The following is a 20,611-nucleotide window of genomic DNA, read 5'->3' on the forward strand; positions in this document are numbered from 1 at the left end:
TGGGCAGACCACTATCTCCCCAAGCTGTTTAATCAGCATCAACGAAACTAAAGCAAAACCACCTCCTCTTGTCAGTTTGAGACCATTGTCACATCACCGCCACACCACCTCCTTATATCAGTCAAACCTGCAGCACCAATCTTCATTCATTCATTCATTCATTCATTCATCCATGGTCAAGGCTCTCTGAAAACAGGTGCTGCTGCTATGGTATCATCTCAGTTTCGCATTCTGTATTGTTCCACCCATTAATTGTGCATTAGAACTTGGCTTAAAAAGTTAGAAAAGAATGTGCAAGCATTGATTAAACTACTGAAACTACTTAAGCAAAGAAAATGCAGCCAAGCGCCTCTGCAACAACCACATATCCATCCTGCAAGACAGCACCAGAGGCAGATCAACCATCAGGCAAAGGAAGGCGATTGTGCTGAACTCTTAAAATATTTCTTAAACCTTTTCCACGCTCATTATCATTTATCTATGTCAGAAAAACATAAAAAATCAATAAAATGGCATAAGAAGGCTCATGTAAAAATGTTTGGTCCTCCCCCGTCCCTCTGCAGCAATGGACTATTCCGTCAATGACAAATTAGCAAGCGGAGACTAGCTAACTTGAAGTAGAGCCCTGCGCGGGACTATTTTCTTCATCCCGCTCCCGCCCGCACCCGCCAAATTTCTGACCAATCCCGCCCGCTCCCGCAACGTATGCGTTACACTCCCGCCCGCACCCGCAATATGTATGTCCACTCCCGCCCGCACCCGCAAAACTCATAGAATTTAGTCCCGCACAGTAATAGAGATGCATTGATTTTGTATCGTCTCCCGTCGCGCAGAAAAAAACACGTATTTTTATTGATATTATTAAAGAGATTCATGTCCCTCCTCCAGTCTCATCTTTTCATGCATTCCTCTTTTGTGTAATGTGCAACATAATCATTAAATATATTTTCACAAATCCTGTTCGGTAAAAAAAGTGTGCGTGTGTCCGCGCGCAGACAGACAGCTTGAAGCGCGCTGAACCAGCTGGGATAGATGCAGGTCAAAGTCATTTGCAGGAAGAAAAACATTGTAATGGTTCAACAGAGCTGAAAATCTATGAATTAATTTTTTCCTGACGGAAAAATACTTTTTTTTTTTTAGCTTCAGCCTTTTCCCGTTTTTGCTGTTTTGCGCCTCAGTGGGGCATTGGCACGCAGATCTGAACACGATGAACCTCGTTTGAGGTTCTTTTCTGCTTCATCAACTGACATCATGTCCCTGTCAGGAAACCTCTGCTTCTTCCTTATCCCGCGCAGTGTTGCCAGATAGATTGACAGCTCTTTCATCCTTCTGTTGCGCTAGAGCGTTCCGACTAACGTGTTAACCTGCTATGACCGTATTTTGCGCTCTCTGTGTAGAATACACTGGGAGCGCGGGGAAAATAACTCTAAGCTGCAGAAGATGTGAACAGGTGAACAGGTAGAGAGGAAAAGCAGGTAAAGAGGCGGGGGAGGGGCTTTGGCTTCAAACTCTGTCAGAGAGATGGAAACACGGCTTCAGATTCAGACGCAGCTTTCACTGCGGGAGTTGAAGTAGAGACTTTCTCTGGGATGATTCTATGAACTCAAACATGGAAACATGATTATCAAGCAGAACTCTTTAAAATAATAAGCCTGATCTCTCCACATTCTTCGTGTCTACCATCATTGATGCACACATCGCTCCATGCAGCGATCAGACCAGAACTTTAGCTGATAGCTCCGCCCATACGCGACCGCGGTATCAGGCTTTAAAGAACACAATTTCTAAGAGGCGGGGCGGGGCGCTGCACACCCCCAACAACAGGTTAGATGAAAGTGGCCATTGGGCGTCTCTACCTGGTGCCTTCACGGAGCTTCAGTACATAAGACTCCAACAGCCGCACAGCCTAACGTAGTCCACTATTATATATTCATGAGATATTCATGGCAAAACTGATCCCGCAGAGTTTTTTTTTTTTGCCGCCCGCTCCCGCCCGCAGTATAATTCAAACCGCCCAATCCCGCGAGATTTGCGTTGGGTCCCGCGGGACCCGGCGGGACCCAATCCCAATGCAGCCCTCTAACTTGAAGCAATAATCAAGAGGCTGTAACAAAAGGAAAAGGCGTTGAGAAAGAAAGGTGTTTGTTGCTACACTTTCAAAAATGAGGGAAGGAAAGACAAAACAGGAGAAAAATAGATTCAAATGAACTACATAAAGAGTTAAAGAAAGTGAAGAAGGAGAAAAGGGACAGAAAAGGAAAGGAAGGGAGGCTGGCAGTATAATACGAAGCCTCTGACCCGACATGAGTAAAAAACACATTTTTTTCCCACAAAATAATAATTCACGTGATAAGTCACTCATAAACTTTAATTTACTTTCATTAACAGCAGATACCTTCACATTACTTTCTATTTATATCGCATTACAATGCATGGGAGACACAGAGGATGTTTAGAGATATGATTTATTTATTTTAAAAAGCTCTACAAAAGCATCTGTAAGTACATCTCCATGTCTGGGTTCATTGACATTCCGTCCGCAAAAGCTGCTTTCCGCCGCTTCTTCCGTTTCTCTGTGACCCACATTAATTCAAGAAAGAAAAAAAATAAAACAAGAATCAAATTAAAGGATCTATTTCTTGTTGTCTCGATAAAAATAATGAAAAAATATAAGATTCCCATCCCCATGTTTATGAGTGGCTTATCACGTAACTTATTATTTCCTGGAAAATAATTATTATTCTTTTTTTTACCTGTGTCAGGTCACGGGCTCCGTAGTATCATGATTTGGTTGTTACAAAGCTTTTTCCAGACGCACTGTGTTGCTGTGGTACAATTTGGATATTAACATGTTAGTCTTTGATAACTTTCTCATTTGCACTTCCAAAGCTGTTGAGCGGAGACAAAACATTGAAGTGAGGGTGCAATTTTTAAAGACTCACTCCAATGAAAATAGTTTTTTTTGTGTTTTGAACATATTCTTAGAACAATAGGAACAAATGACTATTTCAAGGGAAGAAATTGATTATTTTTTTAACCATGTCAGGTCATGGGCTTCGCACAAAATGGACCCTATTGAGAACAATTAGTAAAAAATGATGCAATATACTGTTTTCCATGCAGACAGTTCATCACGATGAGGTATCATTGACCTTTTGTGAATTCTCTTTTTTACATTTTTAATTACAGTTAATGTTTGAGGAAGGTTTGTTTTTCTATTGTGAGAGTTTAAATAAATGCGGATACTTTTGATAAAATGATAAATTGAACAGCTAATCTCCTTTGGAGCCAGATTGGAGCATCAGAAAAGATTTTACTTCTGCTATTGTTTTTTTTTAATGATTTGCACTTCTTTTGGCCACATACCAGAAGGTTTACAACAGGAAGTCGCATTGGCACAAACATTGCAGCAAGTGTCACACAGCTAGTGATTAGATCAGCTCAAGGAACCCGGTGCTAAAATGATAAAAACCTTAAATGTTTGAAAAGGCATATTCACGAAATAATCATCTGATCTTCTTCTTCCTCTTTTTCTTTGGGCCTTTCCAGTCAGGTGTCGCCACAGCAAATCAGCTTCCCCCGTCTAACCCTGTCTTCAGCATCCTCTACTCTGACACCAGCGACCTTCATCTAGTCCATCCAGTCCATAAGCTCCTCCACTGTTAGAGCCAGTTGTGGAGGAGACAACAGCGTCATTTCGGGTAATAGGAAGACAAAAACTTTAGGGGAACTTCAGGGCGCTGCATCAACATTGCCCACATGCACGCACAGATCAGCACTTATTTTGAAACAAATCACACTTCAGGATACCGCATTGTATCAAATAACAGAACAGAGTATTTTCTGTTCTTTTGCAACTAACCCAACAGTACAACTTCACTTGTGATGTGGAACCTTCAGGTCTTTTAAGCAGCTTCATTGAGTGGTTTGTGGAAATTTCCAAAACTTTAACAGGACGGTTTGTCCAAGATCCTTCAACAAATCCTCTTTTTTGAGATCAATTTCATCAATTAAAGATCTCAACATATATACAGAATGTCTGTGTGTGGAAAATCAGCACACAGGGAATCTGTTGAAACTCTGAATGATATCAGTACAAGCTCGTGTCTGGATTCTACACGCTGTTTTCCAGAGTGACGCTCTTTTTCAGAACCAAATTTGTTCTCCTTCTGTTCAAAAAACAGATTCGAAAACTAGATCTTTTTCCAAACATCACAAAGAATAAATCTGCTATTCTCAATGCTGAAGTATAACAAATTCTTTATGCTGCTTTTTTGTTTGAAATATTTTGCTTTCCTTTTATAATTGTGTTAGTTTTAAAACTTTTGCAAAATGCTGCAGGTTTTCTGCAGAGCAGACGCTGATACTTGAGGGCCACTTTAGAAAAAGTAGAAACGGACACGCTGACTCTAAACCTGAAGTGCATCAGATTGCTCGTTTTCAAAAAACCTGTGTCTTCCAAGTGAAATAATTAATAGGTTTGCAGTTAGGTTTTGTCATTTATATTTACATTTTAACAAACAAGCCTTGTAAAGGTTTAATCTACTGTCAGACTGGATTGATATCCAGCTTAAAGTTGGTTTTCTTATCTTCTGCTAAATAACAGTGTGTTGTTATAATTTAGAGGCAAAGTTCTTCAAATACGGTATAGAATTGCATAAGAAATAGATTTAGATAAAAAACTGATTCTACACCCATGTTGTCATGTTTATATTCAGTAAAAAAGATGAAGGTGCTTCAAAGTCACACTATAGAAAACACCATGTTTGACTTGGCTTTTTGGTATTTTTAATTGGTGTTCTTTTTAATAAATGAAAAGTGCCAACTGTTTCAAAAGTCATCATGGGAGACGAATAATAATTGTGGTTTGTGCCCAAATTAAATCACACCAAGTCTTTCTTATATTAAAACAGATGCTTGAAAGGAAAAGCCAGACTGAGCTTTGCAGCGCTTCAACGTTTTGCATCAAGCCTCTTCCAACTGTTAGAACATGCACTAGAACAGGTAACTCCCATTCTGTGAGCCTTGCTTTCTCTCTATCTGGTCCCAGCATTCAAAGTTCCTCCTCTAAGTATCTCATTTCTGCCTTTCCTGTCCTTCCTTCATCAAATGTACTCCAGTTTTTACCAGAACCCATTAGATTTAAAACACCAAATATAGGATCTAAACTTCTGTATGAGTTATCAGTCACACCATTAATTTTTCACACCTACTACTGCAGCTCTTTTACAAAAAAGAAGAAATCCTCCAACGTGCTACGCAGACCAGACATTGCTTCTAGTTTCAAGTGACTCTTTTTTAATCATATAGAGAAGAAAAACATTTCAGAAAATTTGAAAGAAAGCATCTGTTAATAAGCAAAATGATTCATTTCAGACATGAGAATAAACCCTTCCAGATCTGATAAAGAGCAAAATCTCAAAAACTCTTTGTTCTTTCTTGAACATCTTTGGGGTGCCAAGATTAATCAAAAGTTATATTTAAGTTAACTTTATTAAAGAGGTTACCTCAAAAGATTTTTTATTTTTTTATTTTTTTTATTTTGCAGTTTGGCTGTTTGGCTGTTTGGCACCATCCATTGCATATCCAGTAAAAGAAAAAATCCTGTTATTGTGTGTTTGTTTGCGCATTCTAAAACAAATTGCTCTGTGACTGAATGTTAAAGTCAGGGCGGAAGGCTCACAGTTCTGTCTGAAAGCCTCAAAGAGGCGATGCATCCAGCAGGTACCGCCAGACGCCCCTCTGGAACCGTGGATTCAGGACCAGAGCAATCAACCACTGCAAGGCAGAAAATACCGGTCACAAAATGACGCCACCACCCAGCCAGCAAGGCCAAGTGGGGCCCTTGTAGTTTTAAAGTGGGCAGAAAATGTGGGCCCCAGATGGCTTTGTCCGCAGTTTCCATGGTGTTGTCCTAAGTGAACATGGATGGGTTGGATATCTACAGCTACCCAGATACCCGGTGGACAGCACTTCTAAAGAATGGGTGTTGGAACATCTTATTAACAATGATATTCCTCCAAGAAAGTCTTCTCTGTCTCTTCCATATCTCATGTGTCCTTCGCATGACAGGGAGTCAGGCAGTGTTTTATTATGTATAATTTGATTATTCTGTGACAGAGTGGCGACTTGTCCAGGGTGTCCCCAGCCTTCCCCCGCAAGTGGATAAACCCCGGCAGCCCTGTGACCCCCAAACAGATTAGAAGATGAATGAAATAAAATGTCTTCAATGCACAAAAACTGCTTCATTCAAGTACAAAAATGTCATCTCTGTTTGACTACATATCTCTAGTTTTTAAACACTAACTTAGAAAAGTCAATTTGTAAAAATGAGGAACCAAATTTGATTGAGAAATAGAAACTTCTACTTCACACCACACTCCCCCCAAACACGCACACCTCCACTGCATGGTCCTTAAATCTCGCCACGTCTCTGCTGTGAGCTTCAAACCCTCAACGAAAACCCATCAGGCAGGTTTGTGATCATTCTTTTTTTTTTAATTCAAGTCCGTCTAGCCGTTTTTGTAAACATGTTATATGGTTCTTTACAAAAAATAAGAAGTCAATATTAGCTGAAAATTAATGATTTTCTTTTGAAAAGCGAACAAACTATAGGTATATACAGTTTATGACGATAAAGATAATTTAGAGATAAAAATAAAATATTCTGACAAAATTCCACAAATGACTTTTACACTTTCACAGTTTTTCGTGCTTTTAAGTTTGACATTCAGTTTAAATTTAATGGAATTAAGTTCCAGCATTTGTTTAAAATACTGAAATAAAATGAAAAAGTAAATTCAATCTTATTTTACCCTGAAAAAAAAAACATTGGTTGTACACATGAGATGTTACTCCGTTCTCCAAAAATGTCTTTACAAACTCAATCTTTGATAATTACAGAAGTGAAAACTGATATTTTTTGGTTTGTATGTGAACATATAGATGATCTTTGTTTAAATTTGTCTTTAACAATTACGTACAGGTAGACATCAAGGGTTGACGCGACAGACCAAGACTTTGGCCTACACATCTTTAATTAAATGTTTTCTTTTTTATTGATTAATTACAATGTTACTGTTCATGTACTTTTCAGTATTAATGATTGATAGATGGATGCAAACTGTTTCACTGAAAAAAAAATCAATTACAATGTATAAAAACCTTAATTAGAACGCCAAACCTGTCCTTGATCATGTTTGTGATTTATCAATCAGAGTTTCAGAAATTTACAGCTTGTGAAGCAAAAATTGATACTTATTTATCTAGAAAAGCAAAAAAACACAACATGTTTGAATTAGTTTTAATAAACCAGATTAGAGAGAAAAGTGTCAGAAGGAAGAGGAAGACTGTCGTATTAAAGGTACAATCTAAGTCACAAGTTTGAACCCCAGCGTGTTACAACTTTTCACAAAACTTGATTAATGGCATTTTTTTTAAAATGTATAAAGTATCCGACTACTATTCAATTTTTAGGTATTTAAGCTGTCATAGGAAATGTTGTATTTGCTGATCAGGACAAAGCTAAATCTTTTTTTAATTCACAGAAAATTCACAGACGAACAGCATCATGTTCCCTGTGAAATTTTCCCTCTTCCTTCTGCTGATCTTTCCCTTGTGCACATTTGAGACGTGCACAGACGGGACGCCCCAAGAGTGCCAGGATGCAGGGTTTGTTCCAGGTTCCAATTTAGCCGGAGAAGGCTTCGACATCACTAGTATGGAGCGCAAGGGGGCTTTTGTCCTCGACATGAATCAATGGAAACGTGAGAATAAATCATGCACCCTGTGCACCAACCCTTACATGGACAACAGAAGGCAGAAGTTGCCTCTGTCTGTGGTGGATTGGAGAGCGACGCATTCCTGCAGCAGCAAAGTGTCCAGTCAAATTTTCAAATCCAGCGAGTCTCTGGTCGAGTCCACCACCTCTTCTGTTCAAAATGACTGGAAAGTGGGTCTCAATATTCCTTTCAAAGCAAATCTCATGCTGGCTGGAAGCCATTCCAAAGTCGCTGGCTACTCCATGGAAAAAACCAAATCTGACAAATTCAGCTTCACAACCCAAGGTCTGTCTTGTGAGTACTACAGGTAAGATAACAACAAAAGCTTTTTAATCATACCGTATTTTGTGGAATATTTTTACACCTTAAACTATGTTCTTTGCCCTGTTCATCTCTGATAACAGTTACCGCATATCTAAAACCCCAACTCTGCAAAAAGATTTTCTGGACTCAGTGAAACAACTTCCTAAAGTCTACAACCCACAAAGCAAGAACAACTATTACCATCTGATTGACACCTTTGGCACCCATTACATCACCAAGGTGAAACACAACAGATCAAACATTGTATTTGACCTGGGCGGCATTAGGAGTAAAACACCCTCCTAATGCTTCTTTACAGGTGAAAATGGGCGGGAAGGTTCAGGCAGTCACCAGCATCCGTGAGTGTGAGGCGCACTTGGATGGAATTGAAGTGAATGAGGCGGAGATGTGCCTCAGGGTTGAAGCGTCCGGAACTATAAAAGGAACTACAATTTCATCTGAGGTGCAGCACTGCCAAGGAAAAAAGGACAAGTTAGGGAGAAAAATTACATTCTCCAGTTACTTTAACGACAGGTATGGATTTACTGGGGAGGACATAAATATTTGATTCCTACTCTATTCAAAGTCTGACGTCCTAATGGTAGGTTTATTTGAACAGTGAGAGAAAGAAAATCCCAATGAAATCTAAGAAATCAGCTATAAAGAATTTTAAAAAATCATTTCATTGACTTAGTACTTTGTGACAAACCTCTTGTCAAGCACAGAGGTCAGACTTGATGACCCGGTTTCTGCACATATCAGGAGGTATTTTGGCCCACGTTTCTTTAGAAATGAATTTTAACTCATTTAGATGTGGTGACTGTTGCCTGGCAACCATGAGCTTCTGTTCTCTGTATAGGTTTTCTATAAGATTGAGGTCCAGAGACCACTCCATAACCTTGATATGCTGCTTCTTCAGCCTTTTCTTGGTTGTCTTGGCTGTATGTTTTGGGTCATCATCCTATTGAAGAGCCATCCATGACTGGTTTTTAGCCTCCCAGTGGAGGGAAGGAGGTTCTCACTCAGGATTTGATGGTACATAGCTCCACCCATCCTCCCATCCACATGAGGAAGAAAAGTCTTACCGATGGTGAATGTGGTCCCAACTGCTTTGAGACCATCAACTAACTCATGCAGTGCTGTTTTAGGCCGAGGTGTCTTTTATTCATGTGATTAGTTCAAACAGATATCTTCTACACAGGTCACAGGTTAATGGGGATCAAATACTCACTTCCCTTGATTAAATGGAAATAAATGTGTCTCAATTTTAAAAGTCGATTTCTTGATTTTCCATCTCTCACTGTTCGATTGTGGGTAAAACCTACAAAATCAGCAGGGATCAAATACTTATTATATCCACTGTATACCAACAAATAACATCAACCAGTTTACTGTACGGTGTATATATAAATGTGTATATACACGTGTATATGTACGGTGTATATATATATGTATATATAAAAACTTGTGCCTTTCACCCTTCCGTGGGTGGTTTCTCACTCAACTCACCTGGGAGCTTTAGGGTTCTATATATATATAATTTAACCTTTTTTCAAATTTTATTTCCAACCATCACATCTTATTGGATTTCGTCCTGCTGAAATTCTGGTTAATTTTGTCTGTGTGTGGTAGCCAAGCCACAACACAGATTGTATATGCTGTAACACAGTAATGCTCTTTTGACAGGTTTATGGAAGTAAAGGGTGGTCAGACAACAGAACCAGACCTCATCTTCTCTGCCAGCATGAATCCATCAGCCTACAAGGATTGGCTGAACTCTGTGCCACAGAACCCTGACACCCTTTCCTACTCTCTGGATTCCCTTCATGAGTTAATCCCAAAGAGTGACCCTATGAGGGAAAACCTGTGCTCTGCTATCACCCATTACATCCTGGAGAAAGGCCTGTTGAAGAGTTGCACTGATCCCTGTAAGGCAGGTATCAAGAGCAAGTCAAGAGAACCCTGTGTCTGCCAGTGCCACAATAACCCTGCTGTGACCCCGGACTGCTGTCCAGCTCAGAGGGGCATGGCTCGTGTTATCATTACAGTGTTGGGAGGGTCTTACCTATATGGAGATGACTTTACTGCCACAGATGCCTATGTGAAAGTGTTTACTGGTAAACAGGTCTTTCGTACCGATACCATTGACAACGATGACTTCCCAAAGTGGAACATGAAACTTGACCTGGGAAGCCAGGTTCTGTCAGAAATAAAACTGAAGTTTGAAGTTTGGGATGAGGATAACGAATGGGATGATGACCTGCTTGGATCATGTGAGCGATCTCTGACATCAGGCACTAACAGTGATGCTTGCAGCCTTGATTATGGTGAGTTATACTTTGAGTGGAAAGTAGAATGTGCTCCTAATCTGAGTGGCAGTTACTGCCAGACTTATCAAAGCAGCCCAATGGATAAGAACCTGAAGGAGCTGTACAGGTCCAGGCACTCCCGTCCTGTTCCCAAAGACATCCTCCAACAGATGGGTGTGTTTGTGAACAAATCAAGTTCAAGGAAAAATGAGAATCTGATGAAAATCTATGACGCCAACAAGAAGCTCTCTAACTTTACCAAAGAGTATTTCCTTTAAACTGGATCCATCTACTGTTAAATGTAACATCAGGAAACATTCTAAACACATGGCAGGTTTGATGGTCAAGTATTGCGCATGTTTTCTGCTGCTAAGAATTACACATTTATTTGAGCTTGAGGATAGTTACATATCTCGCATTAGCATTTCTGATTGAATTGAAAATGGAAAGATGTCAATCACTTGAATGTCTTTAATTTTTAAATTTGTGCTTCTGTTTTGCTCTTTCTGTAACGCTCACTGCTTATCCCTTTGCTTATCAGCAAATGTTCTCAGAGGGGTTCACACCTGGAAGGATTTTGACAGTTCTGTCATTGATGGTATTTACTGTCATCAGTTTTTCCTGTTATAAAACTGAAATCAATAAAGAGTGTGACTACTTTTTTCTGGGAATTACGTTTCTGTGTTTTGTGATTCTTCTCTGACTGGAAAGCATTTAGGACATCCATGATGTGATTTCTGGGCAGACCACTAACTCCCCAAGCTGTTTAATCAGCATCAACGAAACTGAAGCAAAACCACCTCCTCTTGTCTTTTTGAGACCATTGTCACATCACCGCCGCACCACCTCCTTATATCAGTCAAACCTGCAGCACCAATCTTCATTCATTCATTCATTCATCCATGGTCAAGGCTCTCTGAAAACAGGTGCTGCTGCTATGGTATTATCTCAGTTTCGCATTCTGTATTGTTCCACCCATTAACTGCGCATTAGAACTTGGTTAAAAAAGTTAGAAAAGAATGCGCAAGCATTGATTAAACTACTGATACTACTTAAGCAAAGAAAATGCAGCCAAGTGCTTCTGCAACAACCACATATCCATCCTGCAAGACAGCACCAGAGGCAGATCAACCATCAGTCAAAGGAAGGCGATTGTGCTGAACTCTTAAAATATTTCTTAAATCTTTTCCACGCTCATTATCATTTAACTATGTCATAAAAACATAAAAAATCTATAAAATGGCATAAGAAGGCTCATGTGAAAATGTTTTCTTCCTCCCCCGTCCCTCTGCAGCAATGGACTATTCTGTCAATGACAAATTAGCAAGTGGAGACTAGCTAACTTGAAGCAAAAAGAAGAAAAAATAGTGGAGGGGCAGAAAATTGTAATTTAAAATTCAGAATATTTTTTTCTTTATTTTTGAGAGGGGACGCTGGATGTTTTATGCGGAGCCTGCAACCTGATGTGGATAAAAAAAAAAAAATAATTTGCTCCCACAAAATAATGAATTCGTTCCTACGAAATAATAATTCATGTGATAAGTCACTCGTAAACACGGATGTGAGCAATACTTGGATTTACGGCAGATGCCTTCATATTTCTGTCTGTGTGTGTCTCATTACAATGCATGGAAGACATGGAGGATGTTTAGATATTGGATTTTTTATTTTAAAAAGGTCTACAAAAGCATCTGTAAGCAGATCTCCATGAATGACTTACCAGGCAAATTATTATTTTGTGGGAACAATTGTTTTTTTTCCACCCATGTCAGGTCACAGGCTCCGTAGTATCATGATTTGGAGGATGTTTAGAAATCTGATTTTGTTATTTTAAAATGCTCACCTGGAAGGAATTAAAGTGAACGAGGCGGAGACTTGCCTCAGTGTTGAAGCATCCGCAACTGTGAGCATAAATACAAATTCAATTGAGGTGCAGAACTGCCGAGCAAAAAAAGACAAGTTAGGGAGAAAAATTACATTCTCCAGCTACTTTAATGACAGGTATGGATTTCTGTGATTGTTATTTCGTGGGAACAATTTTTTTTTTCTTTTCACCCATGTAAGGTCACGGGCTCCGTAGTATCATGATTTGGTTGTTACAAAGCTTTTTCCAGACACACTATGTTGCTGTGGTACAATTTGGATATTAACATGTTAGTCTTTGATAGCTTACTCATTTGCTCTTCCAAATTTGTTGAGTGGACACAAAAAATTGAGGTGAGGGTGCAATAATTAAAGACTCACTCCAATGAAAGTAGGGTTATTTGATGTTTTGAACATATTCTTATGGCAATAAAAGCAAATTATTATTTATTGGGAACAATTTTTTTTTCCCATGTCAGGTCATAGGCTCTGTACCAAATGGACCCTGGTGAGAATATTTAGTTAAAAATGATGTAAAATACTGTTTCCAATGCAGACAGTTCATCATGATGAGGTATCATTGATGTTTTGTGAATTCTCCTTTTTACATTTTTAATTACATTTAAGGTTTGAGGAAGGTTTGCTTTTCTATTGTGAGAGTTTAAATAAATGCAGATACTTTTGATAAAATGATAAAATGAGCAGCCAAACACCTTTGGAGCCAGATTGGAGCATCAGAAAAGATTTTACTTCTGCTATTTTTTTTAATAAAGATTTGCACTTCTTTGGGCCACATACCAGTAGTTTTACGACAGGAAGTCACATCGGTAAAAACATTACAGAAACTGTCACACAGCTAGTGATTAGATCAGCTCAAGGAACCCGGTGTAAAAATGATAAAAACTTAAAAAGTTTTAAAAAGACATATTCAATAAATAGTCATCTGATCTCCTTCTTCCTCTTTTTCTTTGGGCCTTTCCAGTCAGGGGTCGCCACAGCTTCCCCCATCTAACCCTGTCTTCAGCATCCTCTACTCTGACACCAGCGACCTTCATCTAGTCCATCCAGTCCATAAGCCCCTCCACTGTCAGAGCCAGTTGTGGAGGAGAAAACAGCGTTGTTTCGGCTAATAGGAAGACAAAAACTTTAGGGGAACTTCAGGGCGCTGCATCAACATTGCCAACACACACACACACAGATCAGGTCTTTTAAGCAGCTCCATTGAGTGGTTTGTGGAAATTTCCTGAACTTTAACAGGACGGTTTGTTCAAGATCTTTCAACAAATCCTCTTTTTTGAGATCAATTTAGTCAATTAAAAATCTCAACATATACACAGAATGTTTGTGTCTCTTTCAAAAATGTGTCATGGTTTGGGTTTCTTTCTCTTGGTTTTTGCCTGTTCTGTCATATTAAAGTTATTTTTCCTGTTTTATTTTGAAAGGTTTCCTGTTTTGTCATGCTTTTGAGTTTTACTTCCTTGGTCCCAATCTCTCCTGATCTTGTTCACCTGTGTCTTGTCAGTCCTGTCTGTGTATAAGTCTTGTCTCTGCCTTCCTCTTGTGCTGGTCCAAGTCTCTTCCCTGGCTGTAATGTCCATGTTTGTCTTCTGCCATGTTTTCAAGTTTTGCCCACAGTGAGTTTGGTTTTGCTACCCTGCTCTGCAGCGCCTTTTGTTAAATAAACCCCTTGCCCTTGAACCGTGTGCTTCCTGTCTCTGCATTTTGGGTCCTTCACGCTCACCAGCCCCTCCAAACCTGACAGAATGAGGTCTGGGGAAAGTCAGCACACAGGGAATCTGTCGAAACTCTGAATGATATCAGTACATGCACGTTTCTGGATTCAACAAGCTGTTTTCCAGAGTGACGCTGTAAATGCTGGTCCCAGCATTCAAAGTTCCTCCTCTAAGTCTCTCATTCCTGCCTTTCCTGTCCTTCCTTCATCAAATGTACTCCAGTTTTTACCAGAACCCTTTAGATTTAAAACACCAAATATAGTATCTAAACTTCTGTATGAGTTATCAGTCACACCATTAATTTTTCACACCTGCTTCTGCAGCTCTTTTACAAAAAAGAAGAAATCCTCCAACGTGCTACGCAGACCAGACATTGCTTCTAGTTTCAAGTGACTCTTTTTTTAATCATTTAGAGAAAAACATTTCAGAAAATTTGAAACAGTGCTTCTGTTAATATCCAAAATGATTAATTTCAGACATGAGATTAAACGCTTCCAGATTTTCTAGATAATATTTAAGTTAACTTTTTAATAAAGGTTACCTCAAAAGATTTATCCATTTATTTACTTTTGGCTGGTTGGCACCATCCATTGCATATCCAGCAAAAGAAAAGAATCCTATTCTTGTGTGTTTGTTTGCGTATCCTAAAACAAATTGCTCTGTGACTGAATTTAAAAGTCAGGGCGGAAGGCTCACAGTTCTGTCTGAAAGCCTCAAAGAAGCGATGCATCCAGCAGGTACCACCGCCAGACGCCCCTCTGGAACCGTGGATTCAGGACCAGAGCAATTACCCGCTGCAAGGCAGATAATAATGGTCACAAAATGACGCCACCACCCAGCCAGCAAGGCCAAGTTGGCCCTTGTAGTTTTAAAGTGGGCAGAAAATGTGGGCCCCAGATGGGTTTGTCCGCAGTTTCCATGGTGTTGTCCTAAGTGAACATGGATGGGTTGGATATCTACAGCTACCCAGATACCCGGTGGACAGCACTTCTAAGGAATGGGTGTTGGAACATCTTATTAACAATGATATTCCTCCAAGAAAGTCTTCTCTGTCTCTTCCATATCTCATGTGTCCTTCCCATGACAGGGAGTTAGGCAGTGTTTTATTATGTATAATTTGATTATTCTGTGACAGAGTGGCGACTTGTCCAGGGTGTCCCCAGCCTTCAACCCTCAAGTGGATAAACCCCGGCAGCCCCGTGACCCCCAAACAGATTAGAACATGAATGAATACAATGTCTTCAATGCACAAAAACTGCTTCATTCAAGTGCAAAAATGTCATCTCTGTTTGACTACGTATTTTCTTAGCTTATAAACACTAACTTGAAAAGTCAATTTGTAAAAATGAGGAAACAAATTTTTTTGACCAATAGAAACTGTCACTTCACACCACACTCCCCCCAAACACGCACACCTCCACTGCATGGTCCTTAAATCTCGCCGCGTCTCTGCTGTGAGCTCCAAACCCTCAACAACGACCCATCAGGCAGGTTTGTGATCATTCTTTTCAAAATTCAAGTCCGTTGAGCCGTTTTTCTAAAACATGTTTTTGATTTTGATTCTGATTGATTTTTTACAGAATAAATAAAAAGTCAATTTTAGCCGAAAAGGAATGATTTTTTTTGAAAAGCTAAAAGATTATAGGTTTATACACTTTATGACGATAAAGATAATTTAGAGATAAAAATAAAATATTCTGACAAAATTCCACAAACGAATTTTACACTTTCACAGTTTTCAAGCTTTTAAGTTTGACATTCAGGTTAAATTTAATGGAATCAAGTTCCAGAATTTGTTTAAAATACTGAAATAAAATGAAAAAGTAAATTCAATCTTATTTTACCCTACAAAACCATTGGTTGTACACATGAGATGTTACTCCGTTCTCCAAAAAATGTCTTTACAAACTCAATCTTTGATAATTACAAAAGTGAAAACTGATTTTTTGGTTTGTATGTGAACATATAGATGATCTTTGTTTAAATTATTTTTAACAATTACGTACAGGTAGACTCCAAGGGTTGACGCAATAAAACAAGACTTTGGCCTACACATTTTTAATTAAATGTTTTCTTTTTGATTGATAATTTCCAATGGTACTGTACATGTACTTTCCAGTATTGATGATTGATGGATGCAAACTGTTTGACTGAAAAAAAAAATCAATTAAAATGTACAACAACCTTAATTAGAACGCCAAACCTGTTCTTGATCATGTTTGTGATTTATCAATCAGAGTTTCAGAAATTCACAGCTTGTGAAGCAAAAATTGATATTTATTCCCTTTAGAAAAGCAAAAAGCACAGCAGTTTTCTTCTTATGTTTCAATGAATTTAAATAAACCAGATTAGAGAGAAAGGTGTTAGCAGAAAGAGGAAGACTGTCGTATCAAAGGAGCAAGTTTGAACCCCAGTGTGTTACAACTTTTTCACAAAAGTTGAATAATTGCATTTTTTTTAAATATACAAAATATTCAACTACTACTCAATATGAATTTTCAGGTATTTAACCTGTAAAACGAAATGTAATTTGCTGATCTTGACTAAACTAGAGTTTTTTTTTAAATTTACATACACTTCACATGCGAACAGCATCATGTTCCCTGTGAAATTTTCCCTCTTCCTTCTGCTGATCTTTCCCATGTGCACATTCGAGATGTGCACAGACGGGACGCCCCAAGAGTGCCAGCAGGCAGAGTTTGTTCCGGGTTCCAATTTGGCCGGAGAAGGCTTCGACATCACTAGTATGGAGCGCAAGGGGGCTTTTGTCCTCGACATGAATCAATGGAAGCGTGAGAATAAAGCTTGCACCCTGTGCACCAACCCTTACATGGACAACAGAAGGCAGAAGTTGCCTCTGTCTGTGGTGGATTGGAGAGCGAAGCATTCCTGCAGCAGCAAAGTGTCCAGTCAAATTTTCAAATCCAGCGAGTCTCTGGTCGAGTCCACCACCTCTACTGTTCAAAATGACTGGAAAGTGGGTCTCAATATTCCTTTCAAAGCAAATCTGATGCTGGCTGGAAGCCATTCCAAAGTCGCTGGCTACTCCATGGAAAAAACCAAATCTGACAAATTCAGCTTTACGACCCAAGGTCTGTCTTGTGAGTACTACAGGTAAGATAACAACAAAAGCTTTTTAATCAAACTATTTTGTGAAATACCTTCACACTATAAACTATGTTCTCTGCCCTGTTCGTCTCTGATAACAGTTACCGTGTATCTAAAACCCCAACTTTGCAAAATGATTTTCTGGACTCAGTGAAACAACTTCCTAAAGTCTACAACCCACAAAGCAAGAACAACTATTACCATCTGATTGACACCTTTGGCACCCATTACATCACCAAGGTGAAACACAACAGATCAAACATGTTACTTGACCTGGGCGGCTTGAATCTAAATTAAACACCCTCTTAATGTTTCTTTACAGGTGAAAATGGGCGGGAAGGTTCAGGCTGTCACCAGCATCCGTGAGTGTGAGGCCCACCTGAATGGAATTGAAGTGAACGAGGTGGACATGTGCCTCAGGGTTGAAGCGTCCGCAACTACAAAAGGAACTACAATTTCATCTGAAGCAGAGCAATGCCAAGGAAAGAAGGACAAGTTAGGGAGAAAAATTACATTCTCCAGCTACTTTACCGACAGGTATGGATTTACATCAACAAACAACATTGACAAGTTTGATCTTATGGAATCTAATGCCATTTCATTTTTCGAATTCAGGTTCCCTTTGTCTATTTTAGATTGCTAAGCCAAACAAAAGAAATTACACCGTATACCACGTGTGTTAAATTCAAGGCCAAATGTGGCTCGCCATGTCATTTTATGTGGCCCGCGAGAACATAAAAGTTTTTACATTTTTAGAATTAAAAAATTAAAAATTGGTGTGTATTTATTAATATCTAGGGGGAATCAGACTTGAAATATTCGATTGGACAAATATACATTAGGACTTAAACACTGTCCATATAACCTGACCTGACAGAATAAAATTTAAAAGGATTTATGCTAGAGTAACAAGCAAACGTATGTTTTCTATGCAACTGCAATTGTCTCTTTAAAAAGGTATAGTAAAAAAATAATGAGTTATTTAACATTAAGGAGTAGTTAGATTTATTTTTCCTTACATTTAGTTAAATGGATAAGTTCTAACAACAACCAACAAATAAAATCAAACAGTTTATTGTACAGTAGTTTATATATTGATTGATTTATTCCAACCATCACATCTTATTGGATTTCGTCCTGCTAAATTTCTGGTTAATTTTGTCTGTGTGTGGTAGCCAAGCCACAACACAGATTGTATATACTGTAACACAGTAATGCTCTTTTGACAGGTTTATGGAAGTAAAGGGTGGTCAGACAACAGAACCAGACCTCATCTTCTCTGCCAGCACGAATCCATCAGCCTACAAGGATTGGCTGAACTCTGTGCCACAGAACCCTGACATCCTTTCTTACTCTCTGGACTCTGTTCATGAGTTAATCCCAAAGAGTGACCCTATGAGGCAAAACCTGCGCTCTGCTATCACCCATTACATCCTGGAGAAAGGCCTGATGAAGAGTTGCACTGATCCCTGTAAAGCAGGTATCAAGAGCAATTCAAGAGAACCCTGTGTCTGCCAGTGCCACAATAACCCTGCTGTGACCCCGGACTGCTGCCCAGCTGAGAAGAGTGAGGCGCGTGTTATCATTACAGTGGTGCGGGCCTCTAAGCTGTGGGGGGATTACAGTAGTGGCACAGATGCCTATGTGAAAGTGTTTTTTGGTAAACTGGTGGGTCGTACTCCTATCATCGCCGACGATGACAACCCACACTGGAACATGAAACTTGACCTGGGAACCCAGGTTCTGTCAAAAATAGTTAAACTGAAGTTTGAAGTTTGGGATGAGGATAATTGGGATGATGAATTGCTTGGAACATGTGAGCGAGCTCTGACATCAGGCACTAAGAGGGGTGTTTGTGCCCTTAATCATGGTGAGTTATTCTTTAACTGGAAAGTAGAATGTACTCCTAATCTGAGTGGCAGTTACTGCCAGAATTATCAAAGCAGCCCAATGGATAAAAACCTGAAGGAGCTGTACAGGTCCAGGCACTCCCTCCCTGTTCCCAAAGACATCCTCCAACAGATGGGTGTGTTTGTGAACAAATCAAGTTCAAGGAAAAATGAGAATCTGATGAAAATCTATGACGCCAACAAGAAGTTCTCTAACTTTACCAAAGAGTATTTCCTTTAAACCGGATCCATCTACTGACCATTTAACATCAGAAAAAGTTCTTAACACATGGCAGGTTTGATGGTCAAGTATTGCGCATGTTTTCTGCTGCTAAGAATTACACATTTATTTAAGCTTGAGGATAATTTCATATCTCGCATTAGCGTTTCTAATTTGAATGAAAATGGAAAGATTATTTTCCCACAAAAAATATTTCGTTCCCAAAATATAAAATTTTGTTCCCACAAAGTAATGAATTTGTTCCCATGAAATAATCATTCTATGGCAGATACCTTCACATTTCTTTCTGTGAACATCTCATGACAATGCATGAAAGACATGAAGGATGTTGAGAAATCTGATTATTTTATTTTAAAAAGCTCACCTGGAAGAAATTAAAGTGAACGAGGCGGAGACTTGCCTCAGTGTTTAAGCATTCGCAGCTATGAGCATAAATACAAATTCAATTGAGGTGCAGAACTGCCGAGCAAAAAAAAGACAAGTTAGGGAGAAAAATTACATTCTCCAGCTACTTTAATGACAGGCATGGATTTCTGTGATTGTTATTTCGTGGGAACAATTTTTCTTTTTCTTTCTTTTTACCCATGTCAGGTCACGGGCTCCGTAGTATCATGATTTGGTTATTACAAAGCTTTTTCCAGTCACACTTTGGTGCTATGGCACATCTTGGATTTTAACATGTTAGTCTTTGATAACTTTCTCATTTGCTCTTTCAAATTTGCTGAGCGGACACAAAATATTGAGGTGAGGTCACAATTTTTAAAGACTCACTTAAATCTGTCCGGTCCAATTCCGTCCGGTCCAACACAAAAGATTTTCAAAACGATTAAAATGAAAAAAGTTTGGCCTCGATTACAAAAGGGGTTTATTCAGACATACCTCTGGTTTGTCAGAAGTTTCATAACCCCTGTTGTTAAAGGAAAATATGTCCAACACAAGAGGCCCTCAGCTCTCATCTGTCTGCCCAGCTGTTGGACATTAAGTTAAAGAAATAAAAAAAAAATACACATTTATTTGAGCTTGAAGAAAATTACATATCTTGCATTAGCATTTCTAATTTGATTGAAATGTTTGTGTTTCTGTCTTGCTCTTTCTGGAACGCTCACTGCTTATCCCTTTGCTTATCAGCAAATGTTCTCAGAGGGGTTCACACCTGGAAGGATTTTGACAGTTCTGTCATTGACGGTATTTACTGTCATCAGTTTTTCCTGTTAAAAAAACTGAAATCAATAAAGAGTGTGACTACCTTTTTCTAGGAAATGCGTTTCTGTGGTTTGTGATTCTTCTCTGACTGGAAAGCTTCCACAATATCGATGATGTGACTTTGTCTGGGCAGACCACTAACCTCTCAAGCTCGTTTAATCAGCATAAATGAAACTGAAGC

The 20,611-nt window shown here is 39.0% G+C and overlaps 2 protein-coding genes across 2 annotated transcripts; both read left to right on the forward strand.

The window, feature by feature from the left end:
* Nucleotides 1-7,525: 7,525 nt before the first annotated feature.
* On the forward strand, nucleotides 7,526-11,064 carry LOC101166552 (perforin-1-like). Its single transcript, XM_020705077.2, has 4 exons — nucleotides 7,526-8,088; nucleotides 8,186-8,324; nucleotides 8,404-8,618; nucleotides 9,771-11,064. The coding sequence occupies exons 1-4, from the start codon at nucleotides 7,571-7,573 to the stop codon at nucleotides 10,669-10,671; spliced, it is 1,773 nt and encodes a 590-aa protein (XP_020560736.1). The 5' UTR covers nucleotides 7,526-7,570; the 3' UTR covers nucleotides 10,672-11,064.
* A 5,088-nt stretch (nucleotides 11,065-16,152) lies between these two features.
* Nucleotides 16,153-20,487, forward strand: LOC111946272 (perforin-1-like). The gene is made up of 4 exons (XM_020705075.2): nucleotides 16,153-17,103; nucleotides 17,199-17,337; nucleotides 17,420-17,634; nucleotides 18,327-20,487. The coding sequence occupies exons 1-4, from the start codon at nucleotides 16,586-16,588 to the stop codon at nucleotides 19,225-19,227; spliced, it is 1,773 nt and encodes a 590-aa protein (XP_020560734.2). The 5' UTR covers nucleotides 16,153-16,585; the 3' UTR covers nucleotides 19,228-20,487.
* The last annotated feature ends 124 nt before the right edge of the window (nucleotides 20,488-20,611 follow it).

Source organism: Oryzias latipes, chromosome 8 (genome assembly GCF_002234675.1).
Source record: "Oryzias latipes chromosome 8, ASM223467v1".
In the NCBI taxonomy this organism is placed as follows: Eukaryota; Metazoa; Chordata; class Actinopteri; order Beloniformes; family Adrianichthyidae; genus Oryzias; species Oryzias latipes.